The sequence below is a fragment of the Xenopus laevis genome, chromosome 1L, assembly GCF_017654675.1.
Source record: "Xenopus laevis strain J_2021 chromosome 1L, Xenopus_laevis_v10.1, whole genome shotgun sequence".
NCBI lineage: Eukaryota > Metazoa > Chordata > Amphibia > Anura > Pipidae > Xenopus > Xenopus laevis.
Genome location: NC_054371.1, coordinates 121,679,856 through 121,700,822, shown reverse-complemented (window position 1 = coordinate 121,700,822; position 20,967 = coordinate 121,679,856). Strand labels below are relative to the sequence as shown.

General features: G+C 38.3%; 1 protein-coding gene across 1 annotated transcript in view; it reads right to left on the bottom strand.

The window, feature by feature from the left end:
• The window catches only part of nwd1.L (NACHT and WD repeat domain containing 1 L homeolog), a 29,237-nt gene continuing 8,270 nt past the window's right edge, over window positions 1–20,967 (bottom strand). The window contains exons 9-21 of the mRNA XM_018256749.2: window positions 18,437–18,596; window positions 18,226–18,343; window positions 16,154–16,318; window positions 15,532–15,726; window positions 13,722–13,844; window positions 12,227–12,423; window positions 9,459–9,737; window positions 8,499–8,589; window positions 3,597–3,751; window positions 3,088–3,364; window positions 2,298–2,848; window positions 1,249–1,354; window positions 1–710 (exon numbers count right to left, since the gene is read on the bottom strand). Coding sequence (XP_018112238.1) covers window positions 412–710; window positions 1,249–1,354; window positions 2,298–2,848; window positions 3,088–3,364; window positions 3,597–3,751; window positions 8,499–8,589; window positions 9,459–9,737; window positions 12,227–12,423; window positions 13,722–13,844; window positions 15,532–15,726; window positions 16,154–16,318; window positions 18,226–18,343; window positions 18,437–18,596 — 2,716 coding nt within the window. The 3' untranslated portion in view covers window positions 1–411. The remainder of the gene's footprint in view (window positions 711–1,248; window positions 1,355–2,297; window positions 2,849–3,087; window positions 3,365–3,596; window positions 3,752–8,498; window positions 8,590–9,458; window positions 9,738–12,226; window positions 12,424–13,721; window positions 13,845–15,531; window positions 15,727–16,153; window positions 16,319–18,225; window positions 18,344–18,436; window positions 18,597–20,967) is intronic.

Below are 20,967 nucleotides of genomic sequence, written 5' to 3'. Positions count from 1 at the left end.
CATAAAAAATCAATTTATAGCAAAGGCAAAATTTTAATTTACAAAAACTTTCTATAGCTACATAGAAAACATACAAAATACATAACACTTTATTTACAAAAGATTCTCCAGCCCTCAATATAACACACTCTATTTCAACACAGAAACCTTAAATTGGCGCACAGAAATATTGATTACATAATTATAAAAAGAGTTTGTGTGCAGGTCATGTATGGAACCACCCAGTCAATAGGTAAGGATCATAACCAATGGAAAGCATAATTGAGCTTAGTATAATTGCTGAAGATTACTTTTCAAAACATAATTTTTCTGACACTTTTGTTGTTTAGCCATAAACATCCTTTAGGTTAAATTTGTCTTTTCAGCTCAGTTTTCCATGTTGGCCACCAACAGTACATAGTTTATCCCCAGTTAAACAATGTGGCATACTTGGGAAGTTTTCTTTTTCTGTTCCTTGCACCTCCACCAAGGGTTCCCTGTCTTTGCTGTGGCTTTGCCAGATTTTTCATTGTTATGCAAAGTGGTCTTAGATTTCACTGTGCAAGTAGCCTTAATGTTCTTCAGTGCATTATGCTGGGGACTGACTTTTTCTGGACACTGAAACATTTGCTGTATAACGTATCCCAATTTTGTAGTACCAACGAATCCCTCTTCTGTTGGGAGTAGCCGGGTGACTGATGCATATACATACTGTACTGCTAGCAGTGAACCTGTAGGCCAAACAAATCAACAATCTGATCATTTGCTGAAGTAAACCATATAAAACATGTCCTGTACTGTCAGAAAATAAAGAACATACACACAAGTATCAATGTACAGTATGCCATGTTTAATATCAAAAAGAACATCTGATCACTTATACTACATTCTTTTAGAATTTGTTCAGATTATTCCTCATCTGTTGCCCCTAAGTATGTTGTAGTTTTTTTTTACTACTTTTCACACTATCATTTTTGGTCTGGTTTACTGAAGATTTACTGCATGTAACTAAAATCAGCATTGCTAACTAATGTTTGAAATAATGTATTATTTTTAGCTGATCAAACACAGGCCCGTTTTCATAAGGTCTATACATAGAAACAGTCCACAAGAGGGACATTTCACAGCTTTCTGTTTGTATGGGGTTGTTAGGAACATATTTATCAAAGGCTCAACTCTCACCCACTGATAAATATAAACCTGGTTCTTCAGCTTTATTATAGAAAGAAAATTCGGGGTCCTCTTGTTACACTGAAGACACTTGCTTACCACTTGAAACATCCCATGCTTTAATGGCTCGGTCTTGGGATCCAGTAAAAATAAAGCGATCATCTTTGGAGAAGCAGGCACAGTCTACACCTTGGAAGAAGAATCCCTATAGCATAATAGTGAAAACATACCATTATCTTCAAAAGGGAAATAAATGAAATAAAATAAAATGAAAAATGTATCAAATAAATGAGAAAGGGCCAACACTGCCAACATCTGTCTGTTGGTGTTAGTAGGCAAGTACCCATGGCGGTACTGCAGACATACTGAAAATACTTACTACCATAAGCTGTAAATCCAGGTACCACATATAGCTCATCTGGCTGGCTCCAAAAGAACTTTCCTACTAAGAATTTTCATCACCTTTCTGGAGGCATTTACATGCCACATGACACAAAAAGTGTATTTTTGTTAAAGCTTAACATGCTACATAAATCCCGTTATTGAGATACCCTTCTCAGATAATCTTCCCAAATATGTCACTTATAATTACATGTTGTAAAGTGCAAAAGACCAGACCGATGCTTATCTCCCACAAGCAGTGGTGTTTGTGCTCCAAAATGGAGCAAAAAGAGCTAAGCCTACATTTATCAGTGTTGTATTAATTTGGGCCAGGTTTGGGCTGACACAAAGGAATCCCTTATATCCCACACCCTAACTTGTGCATTATTCAGACATGCAAGTTTGGGAGTGTTAGGGGTTAAAAATGATGGTTGATACCAATGTTATTAATAGGGAAAAAAGATAAATATATAGGAAGGCCGGTATTTTTTCCAGAAAAGGTGGCAACCCTAGACCTATGGCAGGATTTAAAGGCAGGCTTTGCTACCCCTTACACCTTGTGCTGGATTCAGCACAATATACATGGTACAGGCTGCACTCAGATTCCCTATTGCAAGTACTCTGTAAGTGAGCACTAACCAAGATTTTGCAGGGACCCTCCAATGTACACATTTTTATGGGCAATCTCTGGAAAATTGCAGTAAATCAATAACAGTTGTTTAAATTACCATAGCACATAAATGTATTTGTATTAAAGCTCTTGATACCTTGTAGCACATCTCATGCACCCACTGGCCACTGTCAATGTTCCAGAGTCGTTGCACAGAGTCCCCACAGCCACTTAATGCAAGAGTCTCGCTGTTGCTGGTCTCCAAGCATGTGATGCAGCTCTCATGTGGCTCCAGCTGGTAAGTCTTTTCTTTTTCAAAGTTAAAAAGACACAGCTCTCCGCTGGCCATCCCATACAGAAGTCTCTGGTCCTCTAGGACAGCTGTTTTACAAACAGAACTTGTGCTGTCTGGATGGACTGAGTGGATGGGACCGTCCAGCACTGGAAGTGTGTCATTCTTGGTAACATTATAGAGAAGTATGACATTGTGGTATGCCACAGCTAGTCGGGTTTCCTGCTTGCTCAGTGAAAGACAGACCACCTCCATGTTGTCTCCAGGGGGTGGAATGCATGCAACATCCAGTTTTTGATCCAGAGGGAATGCCAGGACTGTTCCTGAAGTGAGCCCAACAAACAAAATTCTGTTGTTCTCTGCCACTTCCAAACACTTCACATCTGCAGAGGCCTCCAGCATATCAGCCATTCTACCTGAAAATTCATATATACATATACATCATGTACCACTCTATTTGTCACTAGAAATGGTTATTTTAATTGCTTTATGTTTATGTGGAACATAATCTCAGCAAATAATGTAATTATATATTTAACATTTGAAATCTACAAAAAATCCTGTAGCATGTGTTTTATGTATCTACTGCTTCCCCAGTTGCTGACTAAATCCATATTAGTGTGTCTGCTTTATCTGGTTGCACTGACACCCTTACCTTGCCTAGAGTCCCATACAACAATTTTGTGCTTGTCACCAGTCTTGGGAAAATAAACCATGTTTCCTGCATCAGAGAGAGCAACACAGCCACTGCGTTCTTGAAAAGGAGTAAGTGTCTTGTGCTGCTGATCATAATCCAGGGTCCAAAACTTTAAATAGTAGGCATTCTGTGAAGAAGATATTAATGTCCCACTATGTAGTGCCAATGAAGTGACAGATACACCCATGCCATAGAAAGAATCCAGCAGAGTACCTCTGTTAGACAGGCTCCATATCTGTTAAAAAATATGATAAAAAATGTTACTTAAACTACCCCTAAATATTTTTAGCTAAAACTACCCCTTATTATAATTTGCAATTTTATTTTATTAAAAAAATTCTGCAGTCTAGTGACCAGCAGCCTTGGGGAATATAAAATATGCTGCAATGCAATATATGTTTTCATGGTATACCTCTGGGCATTTTGGGTCTTCTGTCTCCTATGCAGAGTGTGTGCCATTCACTTACCCTGATGGTTTCATCTTGTGATCCAGTTACTATAATGTTTTTCCCATTGTTGATTACTGCAGATTTCACAAGATCCTCATGTTCCAGAGGTGAATCTAGGAATGTCCTAAGTGTGTTTGAATCAGCCCAAAAAATCTGGACCTGCTTTCCGAATCCTAAAACAGAGATTGTAAATCTGGTCACATGGAATGATCATTTCACACAATTCGCCCCACCTAGAGCAGTGATCCCTAGCCAGTAGCTTTTAAGCAACATGATGCTCCCCACCCCCCTGGATGTTGCAGGAACTTATTTTCAAATTCCTGGTTTAGAGGAAAGTTTTGTTGCATAAAAAACAGGTGTACTGCCAAACAGAACCACCTGTAGGCTGCTAGTCCACACAGGGGCTACCCAATAGCCAATTACAGCCCTTATTTGGCACCTCCCAGGAACATTTTTCAAGCTTGTGTTGCTCCCCAACTCTTTTTACATCTGTATGTTGCTCATGGCTGAAAAAGTTTGGGGACCCTTACCTAGAGAGCAAAAAACCAGAATGGCCAGAGCCCATCATGTGGACCTGCAAGAGCCAGTCTGTCAGATCAGAAGAACTGACCATTCATGTGTGTTTCCAGATACTACCATTTAAGTGACTAATTTGTGCATCACTGGAAATATTTTCTGTACAAATGGTTTATGTTAAATAATGCATAGCAAAGCTCTATGGGTTTTTTACTTGTCATTTATTTTGAGAAATATATTACTCGTTAAGGGTATAAAGAGGGATACAAAGGAAAATGCATATTTAAGAATTTTCAGGTGAAGTTCTGAGAATTTTTCCTGTAGTGCTTAAACCTTTTTATCCATGGGTACTACAATTATACTGTCAAGTTTAAATTTAAATCCTGGACATCCATTTGTTTGTTTTTTTAAACCATACATGCACGTCAATATAAGCAAGGCAGGCCCGGGCTGGCAATCTGTCCATACGGGCAAATGCCCGAGGGGCCGCTTCATATTTAGTTCAAGTGGGCCGCTCACACAGGGTCGCACTGGGCCGGTGGACCCAGGCTCTTTTGCGCCCCAACAGCCCAGAACGCTCCTGTACTCCCTCTTGTAACCAAAAAACTTGCAAGCTTTGATGCGCGTGGATGCGCGCGCATGCACACCCAGGAGATGCTCAATAGTTTGCCACTGGGGGGGCCGGATCCGCTCCTGCAGAAAAAAATCACAAGCGTGTATGCGCGCGTATGCGCGCACATGCAGAGGGAGTACAGGAGATATCGGCGGCACCTAGCGCTGGGCCCTCAGTTGTGCGTATTTTCCATCTGTCCGTGTCCCAAGCACGTCCCTGGACTGAAGGTAACCATGTCTGCAACCAAGTCAGCATGGTTTTCATAATTTGCACCCTGCCACTGTGTGAGTATCCACAGACACGTCCTTTGGGCAAAACCAGCTTTTTGTAGAAAACCTTCAGTATGTTACTGTCCCACTTAATATAGCAATTTAACCTTTGTGAAATCTTAACTCTGTTCCTCCTTTTGAATTATTTCCAAAGATCGATTTTCTGAAGCTATACTATACAACCCCAATTTGTGTTGATTCCCTTAATCATGGACAGTGTAAATCCTAGCCAATGAGAATTTCAGAGCAGGTCCCTCACATAGAATATGAAACAGCACTGATCTGCAATTGCACATTATCAAAAACATTTTTTACCACAAAGTCTACCCATCTGTTGTCCCATTGTATTTGTCACATAGAAGTATCAAGAAGTTTTTATGAATGCATTATTGACTCATCCTGCAGTGTTGGGCTTGTCTAAGCTTCCATTGTCACAACCTGGCTGGCCTCAGCCTTCACAATTTAACATACTTTTTTTACCTACTATGTCATAATTTCTCTGTCAAAACAAGTGATGGGACCAAGTTCCCAGAAGGTGATGATATGATGCCATTGATGCAAAGCCAGTCACCAGTTAAGCATAGGTTCTTACAGTCATAGGATTATGTTTCTTAAAGTGGACCTGTCACCCAGACACAGAATCTGTATAATAAAAGTCCTTTACAAAATTAAACATGAAATCCAATTTCTATTTTTTATTAAAGCATTCATAGCTGTTGTAAACTCATTTAAAAATCTCAGCTGTCAATCAAATATTGTCTGCCCCTCCTCTATGCCTTAGGCATAGAGGCGGGACTGACAATTACTTTCACTTTCCATTCAGCACTTCCTAGATGCCCACCCATTCCCCCATTCTCTTCACCATTCAATTGTGTAGCCAGGACATGGGGATGGACATCAGGTCCCCCATTCTGGTGCACATACAAGATTCTTAGATGATACAAGGCTTTCCTTAATAACAGTGTCCACAGCTCCTGCCTGCTTGTTATAATTATGAATTCCCAGACTGAAGGAAACAAGATTCAAATAATGTATATAGTGTAATTAAATTTCATTTTACTTGACTAATGTGATAAAATAGGATTCTGAATAATTTTTTTGGGTGACCGGTCCCCTTTAATAGCTTGTACAGTGGCATACCATAGTTATTTTCCAGATCTCAGAATAATTATTTTGGCTAATGTATACTGGACATCTGTCCGTGTCCCAAGCACGTCCCTGCACTGAAGGTAACCATGTCTCATAGATTTATGGATCCCAATCCTGCCCAAACATGGCTCACGCTGCAACCTTCTATTACCGGAATAGTGAAAACTGCAGCTGGAACGAGTGAGTAAGCTCATTACTGTGCCAGCTAACGGCCAGAGGCCAACCTGCCACACGTAAACAACAATACAGAAACAATTAATGTAAAAATGCCTTGCCACTGTATAAATAAAAGTATGTCAAATAAGGAGTATAGTGCTTTAGAACTTAGAATACCCCAATCTTAAATTATAGTGTAAAGTAAGCAAGAGGCTAAGCATGAGGAACATAAAGTCACAAATGACCCTCACCCCATTTAAGTGTATATGCTCATCATTCATGTCATACAAATAATGTGAGTCTCTCAAAAAGTCATAAGCAATAGTTATAACAGAATCATTTTATTTTAGCCTTATGTCCAAATAAAATATTTCAGATATGGGATCCTTTATCCAGAAAGCTCAGAATTATGGCATGGTCGTCTCCTATAAACTCCATTTTATCCAAATAATCCAAATTTTTAAAAATGATTTCCTTTTTCTCTGTAATAATAAAACAGTAGCTTGTACTTGATCCAACCAAATATAAAATGAATCCTTATTGGAAACAAAACCAGCCTTTTGGGTTTATTTAATGTTAACATGATTTTAAAGTAGATTTAAGGTATGAAGATCCAGATTATGGAAAGTTCCATTATCCAGAATACCCCAGGTCCCGAGCATTCCGAATAACAGGTCCCATACCTGTAATGCTTTTGACCAGGCCCAGGTGTCCGTACAGGCAAATGCCCAAGGGGCCGCTTTATATTTAGTTCAAGTGGGCCACTCCCAAGATAATTAAGAAGGTGAACACGCTCAAGTACCTAGGCTTATTGGTGGCCAAACCTTAGTGCCATTGAACGTCCCGAAAAGAAGTCACTGAGGGGTTCTGTGACCATATAAAGACACAAGGCTGCAGGCTGAGTTATACAGGGAACTCTGAGTATCACTCATGTATTATAAGGGATAATGTACCCCCTACTGTAAATGATAAGGATATTAGAAGTCACTGAGGGGTTGTTCTGTGACCATATAAAGGCACAAGGCTGCAGGCTGAGTTATACAGGGAACTCTGAGTATCACTCATGTATTATAAGGGATAATGTACCCCCTACTGTAAATGATAAGGATATTAGAAGTCACTGAGGGGTTGTTCTGTGACCATATAAAGGCACAAGGCTGCAGGCTGAGTTATACAGGGAACTCTGAGTATCACTCATGTATTATAAGGGATAATGTACCCCCTACTGTAAATGATAAGGATATTAGAAGTCACTGAGGGGTTGTTCTGTGACCATATAAAGACACAAGGCTGCAGGCTGAGTTATACAGGGAACTCTGAGTATCACTCATGTATTATAAGGGATAATGTACCCCCTACTGTAAATGATAAGGATATTAGAAGTCACCGAGGGGTTGTTCTGTGACCATATAAAGGCACAAGGCTGCAGGCTGAGTTATACAGGGAACTCTGAGTATCACTCATGTATTATAAGGGATAATGTACCCCCTACTGTAAATGATAAGGATATTAGAAGTCACTGAGGGGTTGTTCTGTGACCATATAAAGACACAAGGCTGCAGGCTGAGTTATACAGGGAACTCTGAGTATCACTCATGTATTATAAGGGATAATGTACCCCCTACTGTAAATGATAAGGATATTAGAAGTCACCGAGGGGTTCTTTGACCACATAAAGGCTCAGGCAGCAGAACCTTTAACATATTTTACATTTATTACACTAAAGTGAGAAATGCAGCTTTTTTGCAGTTGTACCCCAATATATGAGTGGATGAGTACGAGACCATCACATGTTTACATGTGGGCTGCTTTGATTTTTTTGCCCGGGCTGCTTTTTATTCCCAGTCCGGCCCTGAGCAAGGCACTGAAATGGTTTCACCTCCATGCTATTGGTGACATGCCATGTAATAGCTGGATGTCTGACAGAGATGGCATACAGCAGTGCATTGCATAATACAATGGTAAAGCTTAATGCCAAGAAACATATTTGTACAGTTTACAAATCCTCTCAATGAATAAGACAATTATTTAGCAAGACAGGCTCCCTGATGCCAAGAACATATTAGAGAATTCTGTTTTATATTGCAAAATATGTGACTTTTTTGTGTGTAACAAATTCTTGCCTAATATACACATTTTTTCACCTATCCCCACTTTTCATGCTTTCTTATTTATCAAAGATTAATTTATACTTCCCAATGTTACCTATGTTCTTACCAGCAGCAAAGAGGGACTCATCTTCTGATAACACCACAAACATCACTGGACTTGCCATTTTCTCAGTTGAGACACCTCCACCTGAATAAATCTAAGGTGTAAGAACAAGTGCATATTTATCAGTTCTTAAAATGCAGATGCCCAGCATTTATGCATCGAATACAATGGTTAAGTATTCAAATTGAGATGCACAGTGGTCATTGTTTGGATACTGCTGGATAAACAAATACAAGGAGTTGTTTATAACCCCAGGGGTGGAAGAGCCGCAAGGGCAAATACAGTGGATCCTCCGCTTTCCACCACCTGTTTTGTAGGCAGGTAGAGGAAAAATATCAGCTATAATGTGCTCCATTGACAGGCCCCACATGAGCCTGTTTAGAGCTACACTGAGCAGATACTGGCATGAAAAATCCACGTTTCTTAGTGTAGCTTCACCCCTCATATCAGCTATAATCATGTGAATAAATTATTTATTTTCTGAAGCAACATTTTTAGCCTTAATTCATGTTTGGTGTAAAACTCATCCTGCAGAAAACACAGTACCCACTGTCAAGCATGATGAAAGCAAAAACCCAATTTAACACGCAGTCCTCTTTAGATTGATTATCACGTTGATTTCCCCAAAGAAGTAATTCTTTAGATGTCGACCATGTTGAAAGGTTAAATTCTTCCTTAATTTCAGCGTTTAAGGCAAAGACAGACAGAATGTATCCCTTTGTTGTGATAAAAGCCCCCAAATCATTCTGTCTGCCTTTGCCTTGAATGCTGAAATTAAGGAAGAATTTAACCTTTCAACATGGTCAACAACTAAAAAATTACTTTTTCGGGGAAATCAAAGTGATAATCAATCTAAGAGGACTGTGTGTAAAGTTGGTACAGGCATATTGAAACAGACTTACAGTCTTATATATGTAATACACATTATAGCTTAGAAAAATTGTCTTCCCCTTTATACGTTACCATTGCTAAGAAGCCATTTTTGAATCCAACCACCATCTTCCCGTGTCTGGGAATGAAGCAACTGCACACTGGATTTGCATCCTCTCCTTCCACTCCAGGAAGCTGCCTTGAGCCCTTTAGGTCTCCTGTGACACTGTCCCAAATATGCACTGTTCCACCCTCTGTCACAGTAATAAGCAGTTGATGAGCACAGAACACTGCAGCTTGCAACGGGAAATCAGGAACACCGGGTGAAAGACTTAATAGAGGAACTCCTGACTCTATTTTCCAAGCACAGACCTAAAAAGAAAAAAACAATTGAATAGCAGAAACATTGTAGTTTTCTGAAACTAGAAAAGGATTACATTAGTTAAGTCAGGCACACACACAACTCTATAAGATAATGCTGTGTTAACGCCCAACAAAATTTCCCTAATTAAAATTGTGAAAAAGGCTTTGAGATGCAGTAGCAGTATTGTTGCATTGTTGTGTAAGTATGCAGTATCTACTTTTTATATATTGTACATTACTGTTTTCTTCTTAGCCATCTAATAAATAACATAACCCTGGCACTGAATATAATAATCATTCCTAACTATATATATATATATATATATATATATATATATATATATATATATATATGTATATGTATATGTATATGTATATGTGTATATATATATATATATATATATATATATATATATATATATATATATATATATATATATATATATATATAAAATTACAAACCTAATTGGGTTATGGCCTGCAGTCAGGTAGGCTCAACAGCCAACCCACAAAAGGATGGGACACCACAACACTAGTGTTCAGATCAAGGGAATATAGTCATTCATATTTGTAAACATGTCCAGGATCATCTCATTTTTGCAATGTGTGCTTGATGATCCCCAAATTCAACCAGTGAAGTGAAGGAATTGCAAACACAGACATAACTCAAAATTTGTATGTTTTTTCACATATATTACAACATAATTATGGATACAGTATGGATAAAGTATGTTCTTGGTCAAAATATGGAGAAAATGCTGTTCATGAGTAGAGATCCTCAGTTTCAAGAAAATATCAGAATGTGCCCTTGGAAGTGTTCACTGCATTTGTACCCATACAAATTAACTGTCATAAAGTTATATAATTGATGTTATAGGCCAAGAAAATTATTTATAAGACAGCTATTTTTGCTGCAAACTTAAACATATGCAGTCAAAAAGCCAGGCATTCTACAGTGCAACATGCTTACATAAAATATGCCTGGATGTTTGAAAAGATAAAGATTCAGTTAAAATATTAATTAATCTAGCGATTGCTCCATGGCCCAGAATAAGAGTTGGCATGTCTTGTGTTTAATTCTGTTTAATGATTTACAAAAGGGTACTTTGTAGTATATTTGTACAGCATTAGATTAGTCTCAAGAAAACTCAGGGACAATTGGAACTAGTGTAATATTGTGGTAATGCTGTTTGACTGCAAGGTTAATTAAGGTGAATATACAATGTAACAGCAGGTGAAGGGTAAAGCTGCCCTTTTCTGCACCTGCAAGAAAACTATGATGGCTACAATGTATATATAATGTGCATATTGTTACACCACTACAGTGTGCCAGTTGTGCAATGTACTAAATAATTTAAAACAGATCACAATGGGGCCCATTTATTAAACATTCATTTTTTCTGGTCAAGGTTTTTAGATTGGATTATCTGAAAAAGATGAAGAGTTTTCACAGCGAAAATTCTATAACATTGAGTTTTTGGAGTGTCAGTCGTCCAATACGAATTGCCACTCGATTTTGTCCAATTTTTTTGAGAAAAAATATTGATAAATGAGTTCAATTCATGGAAGAGAGTTAGGTTGATTGTGTTTTCATAAAAAAATTGATTAATTTGAGTTTTGCAGAGAAATCTCTGGCAAAGTGGAGATTTCTCTACATAGTCATCTTGGGTGGCAGACAAAGCAGTACCAAAGGCACACAGAATATATGCAGCACCTCTGTAACTGTGGCTAATATAGTGCAACGCCAGAATAAATATATGTAGGAACAGATACGCCAATGCAGAAACTGTGCTGCTACATTGTTTACTTAACTCAACATGGTTTGAGCTATGGGCTCTTTTTCAAGTGTTACAATTCAAATCAATTACACAGATACTATTTAAAGGTGTGTTGCCCCCCTACCCCACACCATAGGTGAAGTCAAGATTAGTGGGAAGCAACTGCTGCGGGGATTCCATAAGGGCTTTAGCACACGGGCAGATTCAGGGAGATTTAGTCGTCTGGCGACTAATCGCCTCTTCTTCGGGGCGACAATCTCCCCAAACTGCCTTCCCCCTTCCTTCCGCCTGCTAAAATGAAAAATTGCCTGCAGCAATGCACTCGCCTTGCTTCGATTTCTGAAATCGCCTGAAGTTTCCTCGTGAGGCAACTTCGGATGACTTCGGAAATCGAAGCGCCGCAAGTGCATTGCCCGTGTGCTAAAGCCCCTACAGTCTAACCTCCTTTACAGCCTATGTGCAAATCCAAGGCAAAGTTCCATTAACATTCAAAGTCAAAAAAGTGCATTATAATCCATTACTACACAGGTCCAACAGGTGCAATGAAATCCATTTCAACACATTTTGGCAACTGTTTGTACTGTTCTTGTATTCCAAAAATGTATTGTGCTTTATACAGAATAGCACTATATAAAAAACATTTACATGCATACATACATGCCACCTAAGCCAGTATTTATTTGCCAACTTAATATGACATAATTTTTGTTAAAACAGTACCTGGGAACCTGCTGCTGAGTATATGATACTGTTCTTCTCATCCACATGCAGATAAGCATTCTCATATGTTGCATGGTCTTCATGAATGCACAGACATTGCTTACCAGTCACTAAGTTCCACAATAGTAAAGTGTTATCTAACGAGCCAGAAACAGCTCTGGTTCCCTGCTCAAACATTTTAACACACCGTATCCCACCTGTTAGGGAAGACATAGTAGATATTATTTCTTTTCAGAAAAAGATGGATGAAAGGATCATTTGCTGGAGTAGAGGGTCATTCTTCCACTGTACTATGGATGCTGGTATGGCCCCATATAGAAAATTTTGTGCAGTTTTTTTTCTCCAGTACTCAAACTGGATATTATTGAATAAAAGACAGTCTAAAGAAAGGCAACTAAGCTGGTAAAGTGTATGGAAAGACTGGCCAAGTATTTTTTTTTTTACGCTGGAGAGATACAATGATTATGTTTAAATGTATAAGGGGGAAATATAATAATCCCTCTCCAATGCTTTATTTACTAGTAGGTCCTTGCAGCAGACAATTCCAATTGGAGTAAAGACGTTCCCTCTTAATATTCGGAAGGGGTTTTTTACAGTAAGAGCTGTGAAGCTGTGGAATTTTCTGCCTGAATCAGTTATAATGGTAGACATATTAGACAGCTTCAAGAATGGTTGGATTCCTTTTAAGTAAGTGAGAAAACACAGGGTTATTGAAAATAGCTCTTAGTAAAAAGTTGATCCAGGCACTGGTCCAATTGCCATATTAAAGTAAGGATGGATTTTTTTCCCTCCTCTGAGGCAAATTTGAGAGGCTTCAGATGAGGTTTTTATTGCCTTTCTCTGGATCAACTAGCAGTTAGGCAGGTTTTTTTTATAGACATAAAAGGTTAAACTGAATGGGCATGTGTAAGAAAACTACAGAGAACTACTGAAATAAATTTTTTAGCTTTAACAATAATTTTGAAAATTCTACTCATCTTTTAAAAAGATCTGAATATTAAAAGCACAAATGAATAAAATGCAAAAAAGAAAATCAAAATCCTTGTTTTTATAAGAATTTTTGTGCGATCACAAGCAAAAAAAAACCCTGAAAACCTCAAAGCAAAGAAAGATTTTACAAATGGAAAATGAGAGTTCCTATTGACTGCTACACAACCTCACCAACTTTTAGAGTAATTATTGTAATACATGGTTTTTAGAGTTAAAAAATTTAAACCATGGGGGAAAAAACACCATTAATAAATCGGCCCTATAATGTGCTAACTATTATTTGCAGATTAAATTAAATTATTTGGAAATAAATTTTTTTGTACAGGACTGGAAAAAACAGCATTGTAAGCCTCAGGGACTAGCATAGGTTTCTACAAGTAGCACTAAGCTTTTCCATGAGTGATATAAGGTTTGAGCATTTTGGAATTTCATTGACTGAACTATGAATGTAGAACTGTGTTTCCAATGAAATTAATTTCACAGGAAATGTGCTTGCCACACTTACCTGTGTGGCCTGTCAAAGTATGAATGACTTCAAAATCTTTTATGTTCCATACAATCATAGTTCCATCTTCAGATCCCACCACAAGAAGATCATGGTTGGGGCAAAGCTCCATAACAGTGACACCTAAAGGTGATATATAAGGTTAGGCATGTTATAGTATTGTGAATTCAAGATATATTAAATATCTTTAGAATGTGCATAGCTGATTTTTTTATCCTCAGGGCAATAACAATAGAGGCAGCAAACTCAGGGGAGCCCAACAGCAATATTCCCTCTAAGCCATGAGCTTGTGAGTGCACATGCAAATTTTTATTTCAGCACTCCCAACATATTGTGATGTGAGCAAACAATTATGTGTGAAAACATATGGGGGTTATATTTATCAAAAAGTGAAGTTAGAGATCACCACAGTCCGCTAGAGTGAAATACTGCCTCTCTCCATTCATTTCTACAGGATTTTTAAAGGCTCGTGGCTTTCTCTAACTTCACTCTTTGATAAATATACCCCATAGTTTGATCTTTATCTGAATCAAGGTCATTTTGACCACAGGTTTTGTAAGTGCTCACAAAAGATATTTTGAGAATTTGAGGGAGGCATACAGTAGTTTTAAGAAATGTGTGCAAAATAGATTACAGTATATTCTGAATGTTTAGGTGTTAAAGACTCTAAAAACATCTTTCTATTTGCACCACTGTTTGTCCTACTAAAAATGAGGCATATGCCGAATCCATAATCCATTTCATATTTGGTTGAATACCAAATCCTCTGTAAGAGAGTCTGCAGAAAAGAGACTAAAAAAAAATAATTCAAATATTCAAATCATGGCTAGATAGAAAGATAAATCATCAAATTTGTAGCCACCAGTTGTCAACTGCTTTAATGTAATGTAATTGCGACACTAAAGGGATTCTGTCATGATTTTTATTGTGTAGTTTTTGTACATTGTTTACACTGCAAATAAATCACTCTACCATATAAAATGCCATTCCTGAACCAATAAGTGTATTTATTTTAGTTGTAATGCTGCACTATGGAACTGCTTCCTGACTGGCTATTTTTTCTCTTACTCCATGTAACTAAAGGCAGGGGTGATCCTGGCCCCTCTGCCGCCCGAGGCAGCCTGCAGTTGCTGCCTTCGCTCAACTTTTTGCGCCGGAAGGGGTCTGGGCGGGTCCACAAAGCCGCAGAGAAGGCCAGGATGCTAACGCAGAGAGCTCTCTGCATTAGAAGAGGTGAATTTCCGGTTTGAAAACCCTAAATTCGGCTCTTAAAGTACCAGGAGCGGCATTTTTGCCGCCCCTGGTACCCAGCGGTGCACTGACGCCTGAGACGAAATTCTCAGTTTGCCTCATTGGCGAAGCGCCCCTGACTAAAGGTGTTGCAGTGGGGCCTGAATTTTTACTATTGAGTGCTTTTCTTATATCTACCAGGGAGCTGTGTTACCTTCCCATTGTTCTGTTGTTAGGCTGCTGGGGGGAAAGGGAGGTGGTGATATCACTCAAACTTGCAGTACAGGAGGAAAGGGCGAATTAAGTTTATCAGAGTACAAGTCACATGACTGGAGGGTCCTGGGAAACTGACAATATGTCTAGCCCCATGTCAGAATTGAATGTAAAAAAAAATCAGTTTGCTTTTTTGAAAAATTCAGAGCTGAAGTCTGCTGGACCAGCACTATTAACTGATGCATTTGAACTGATGTTATTCTTTCCTATGACAGTATCCTTTTAAGAGGCTGGAATTGGTGTGCTGGAACAGTAAAGAAGACAAATGAAGATGAATAAAAGCTGAGGATATCCATCCCTAATTTACCTTTCTTAAAACCTGTGACAGTGGTTTGCAGAGGTCCACCAGGAGGTTGAAAGAAACCGCATGTAGGAATAAAGGTTGGATGAGGATATTGGTGAAGCCAGCCAGCGCACTGCTGACACAAATCATCAATCAGAGGATACGACAACTGGAAGAAGTGCAGCCTTGCTAAAATCTCAGTGAATATGATGACGGGATCTGTATTGGAAGGCAAACACATATGTACTGGCTATCAATTACCAACATAAGTGCAAATTGCTAAAACAGATGCAAAACTGAGCACACATTGAATATATTATATTCAGAAAAGAACATGCACCAATTCTGAATTCATTGGAACTTGCATAAAGTGTCAGTGAACTCCTTCAGCCTGATCTTATGAATGACACACAGTGACACAAGTGAACCCTGGAAATACCAGAAACGCATGACAGGCGGTAAAGATAGGGCTGACCTGTGTCCCGTGCATGAGCACCCTTGCGCCCCTTATTATTCTTGCACTGCTGCCCAGGGGAATTGTGAAAAATCCATTATGTCTAACATCACTGCATTTAATCTATCTTCATTTTTTGTTTTCTGATCATTTTCAATTTTCATACCTGACAGATATGTTGATGATACATACCGATATCACCTTCAATAAAGTTAATAGTGGGTTGGAAGAGCCTTAGTGAGTCCCGCACAAGGATTATTTCCCTGCTACTTATGAATTCCACACTCATTTCAAAATCTTTGATCACACTTTGAATCCCACAGGAGACAATTTTGCTAGATATCCAGTCCATGTTACCTGCAGATAAATCAATAAAGTGTGTCTGTAAAGCAAGAGGATGCCAGCAAAGAGTTCTGTATGGGGTGCACTCAAGCACTGCAACCTCCCAAATCCTTGTGTTCAACTAATCATAAATAATCCATGCCAAAACCATTGGCTGCATTGTAAATAGTTGCACTGTAAAGCTGGCCATACATAAGAAGATTTAAGATGCCAATTCCTTTAAAGTGAGTTTGAAGGTTATCTGCCCGTGTATGAGCCCTCCCTGGATGCCTCCCTAACACATATCTCTGCAAAGTGCAAAGTGCAATTTCAGCTGCAGTCATCATGTTTTTGTGCCTAGAATTCCCTAATTTCATTGTCAATGGTAGACATTTATAAACACTGGGCAAATTTACACCTGGGCAACAAACCCTGTCAACCAATCAGATAATTGCTTTCAGTGTTCAACCTGCAGCTGGCTAAAAAAAGCTAATCACTGATTTGTTGCTATGGGTTGCTGCCCAGGTGCAAATTTGCACAGTGTTTATAAATGTGCCTCATTGTGTCCACAAGGGGGAGATGCACTTGACACAATTACAGCCAATGTGTTTATTGTGTGTTCAAATAATATAGCAAAGCTTCTAACCCTAACCCTTACAAGGCAGTCAAGATACCCCTCCTACTGTAACGAATAGATAGCTAAAGTTAACAAAATCAACTAATTGAAACTATTAAACCATATATGTGAACAATTTGCCAAATTTGTGGCAGGTGCAGTACCTGAACTTTTTTTTAAGACTCAAATATGTGAAAACAATATTTTAGCTTAGGTCTATATTGTTCTGAAGCCTAATGCTATATTTATCCTTCCACCTTCTATTCCTTTCCCCCACCATCTTTACCTCCCTCTCTTTTTCCAATCTACACAAAACCATATACCTTAGAATATAGATTTTATGTTTCCTAGGGAGCATCGTCAAAATGGCATAAATTCCAGGGAACATAAATCCAGGGAGAAAAAAAAAATGCTTGCCTGTATGGAACTGGGAAACCGGGAAAAAATGGCAGCAAGTCAATGAAAACTATAATTCCTTGGTTGAAATTAATAAAAAATGTATTAAATATTTTTTTTATCAAAGCAGAAATTAGTACTGCACTGCCAACATAATCCTATAATAGTCTAAAGTGGTTCTTTATTCCCCTAGGAGGCCTGGAGCAATGCTTCCTCTTCTAAATTTTAAGATCAGCCCGAAAGTCAGGATTTTGGGATGTACACTTTTGATTTTGAAATTTGATAAATTATTTCATATATCTGTAGACTTGTTATGAGGATATGAGACCTTGATATGCTGGACCCTGAACCCAGGGCTGCCATGGGGGGGGGTTCCCAGTTGTGCAATTATCTGCCAAAAGAGGGCCCAGCCATGACACAAAAGTTCCTAAAATAAATGATTAAATAATTAAGCATTTGAACTATTTATATGAACTGCTTAAATGAATTATAGATTAACTGTTTATATTTGGACTTATTTACTAAATAAAATAAGAGTCTCTAACATGGAAGTAGTAGAATGACTGGTTATTGATTCCCACAGCAAAATCATTGGGCCCCCTAGACTTACGCAATTTACCTACCTTATGCAAAAACTTAGTTTACTGTCAAGGAAACTTGTGTAACTTTCTTATCATGCAGTGACAATGCAGAGCAGTGACAGGGCAGGTACGTAGGTAGGGTTTAAAATTAGGGCAAACTCCCCAATGAACTGATTAACTTTAATAATTTCTACTATTAATATGGACTACTACTGACTAGTTATTAAACCCCACAGCAAGATCAGAAATAACTTGTACGGGGCCCCAAAGTACGGTGTGTGGTGTAGACATTGCCTCTTACAGACAATAGCCAGTTACTAGATCCTTAAAATTTAATTTCTCATTCCTACCTAAAATTTCCCTCTGTAGTTCATCAATGCGTCCTGCATTCAGCAAGTGGTAAGGAAGTTCACTCATTTTTCTCCGATTTGGCATGTTATCTGAAAACCACAGCGGCTGTGAGGCTACCTAGATTGATTGTAACGTTATTACAATAAAACATATTACACAAGGTTCTAGGATTACCAATACATTTTAATAATTGTTAAATGGGAAGATTACCTTTCTATCTGCACTTAAGGACTTATTGATTAGTGGTAAGAGAATTGGACGCTTAGTGCCCATGCTCCACTTTCCCATAAAGTAATCTGCCAATATGCCATGTCTATTGCTCTTCTCTGCTTTGGTCAGGTAGGTCTCTTGAGCCACTTCAATAAACTGCCTGCAATTAGAAAGAAAAAAAATGAATTGCTTTGTAATAATTTGCTTATAATATATCATAATATATAAATAAATAATAATAAAAAAAATATATATATATACCCCCCTGGATCTGAGGGGGTTTCAGGGGTATCAAAATATGTCTAGACACTGGTTTGGTCCCTACAAGGCAACAATTCAATTCCTACAGTTCCCATGAGAGGAATCAAATAATTTGTAATCATTTGCTGCAGATCAGCGATCAATGCTATTAAAAAAGTATACACTGTAATATTTACAGCAAGGAAAATAAGTATTAAACGCATCAACGTTTTCTCAGCAAATATATTTTTAATGGGACATGAAATTTACACCAGATACTGGTAACAATCCTTTTGAAGATTCTTAACCCGACTGTCGGGCAACCCAACTGTAGATTCTGCAGCCGTCTTTCAAAAGCTGATGTCAACTGGGAAGATGTAATAATGTGACTTTCCCATGTGACTTTTTTTCCTTCCTGAGCTTCCTGTGCCTGTGCTAATGCCAGATGTATTTTCTCTTTGACTGCCTCTCCACACTGCCTGCTCCAAAGGCTCTCCCCACTCTCCCCCGACTTCCCCCCACTCTCCTTCGTCTCTCCTTGCTTGTCCACTCTTCCAGCTCCTCGTTCCGTGCCTCCCTGCTCCCTGACACAGCGGTCTTTGCACTATGCTGAGAACAGGACTTAACCATCTTTTAGCTTCATCAAATGCCAGTTTAAGTAATGGTTGCCCGGATTTCCTAAAGATGCCCAAAACAACTTTGTGCTAATCAGTGGTTAGTCTACACCCAGCTGAATCCATGAGCATCTCAAACATCTGACTTCCTTGCTCAGAAGATAGTGAATTTACCTCAATGTAAGATTCTGGATCAGAGTCCTGTAGAGTCTTAAGAGAGAAGAGCAGAAGGGAAAGCAAAGATGGCCGACGATTGAAGTTAACTTCATCATTGTCATTCAGGTAATAGAATGATTGATAGGAATATTTTAAACCATAAATATTCTAAATATAAAGAGTATAGCACTATCAATGCAATGACAGGTTAAAAAAAAGTTATTAGGTGTCAGAATCGCTTTCAAAATTACTAAAAAAGTCGTTGTTGGTAATGATAGCTTCAAGACGACTCCTGCAAGGAAAAACTATGCATTGCTCAGGTGTGATTTTGGCCATTATTCCACACAAACTGTCTTCAAATGTTGATGCCCCTGCACACGCACCATGATGTTCCCACCTCCAAACTTCACTGTTGTTATGGTGTTTTGGGGTGATGTGCAGTGCCATTTTCCTGACCGTGGCTGGTTTAGGGTGAAATGATGTTCTTTCCACTTCCTGATTATGGCCCCAATGGTGCTCACTGGAACATTCAGAAGTTTAGATGTCTGTAACCAATGCCTTCAGTATATTTTGCAACAATAAGGTAGCAAAGGTCTTAAGAAAGCTCTTTGCTTTTACCTACCATGAGATACATTTTGTGTGATACCTTATAGGCCATCAATTAGGACTAAACAGCTAATATTAATTTGCACTGATAGGGGCCAGGAATGATTTCTAAATACTGACAGATTTCAGCAGGTTTTTTGGCTTTCCATGCCTTTTTTGCACCTCCTTTTCTTCATGTGTTCCATACTTATTCCCTGTGTCATTCCACTTTATTAAACATCACTTAATTTATGGACTTATTTGTTTTGATTTATTTCTATGTGTGGATTGCTTTGGTTGTTATCAACATCTGGTGTAAATTTCATATCAATAGCTACATTAGAAATATATTTACTGAGGAAACCATTGATGTGTTCACACACACAGCTGAGTTCCTATTATTCCCATGAGAACTACTGTGCCCCTACAAAATCATCAGGGCACAGAAAAAGTATGTACAAATAAGGAATAAAAACTTTTATGAGGAATAAGGCTGCAGCATTATATCCATTATGTCTAAGTATCTACTTGAGTTCCTAGTACAATAATAGCTTATGACGATGCCCCCCCAGTGGGTTTTCGTACACGGTTAATAATCATAAGCTGGAAAATGAATGGTTAAAAATAAGAAAATGTTGGGCCACAGGAGTATTTCCTGATTACTCCAATTATGGATATGTAATACCCTGAACCGTAACACCATAGCTACTTTGTTGTATTACATTGTTTGACTATCAATGATACCGGCAGATACTCGGTTGGTTTATATTTTTGTTCCTTATTTTGCATTGTTTTTTGTTCAGTTTTATCTTTATGTTGGTTTTATTTATTTTTCACTTTGTGGGTTTTTGAGTTGTAGACTCATACAGTTGTTACATCCTTTCCACATCCTTTTTTCACTGTAAACTAGGCTTTAGCAACAGCCAAAACATAATT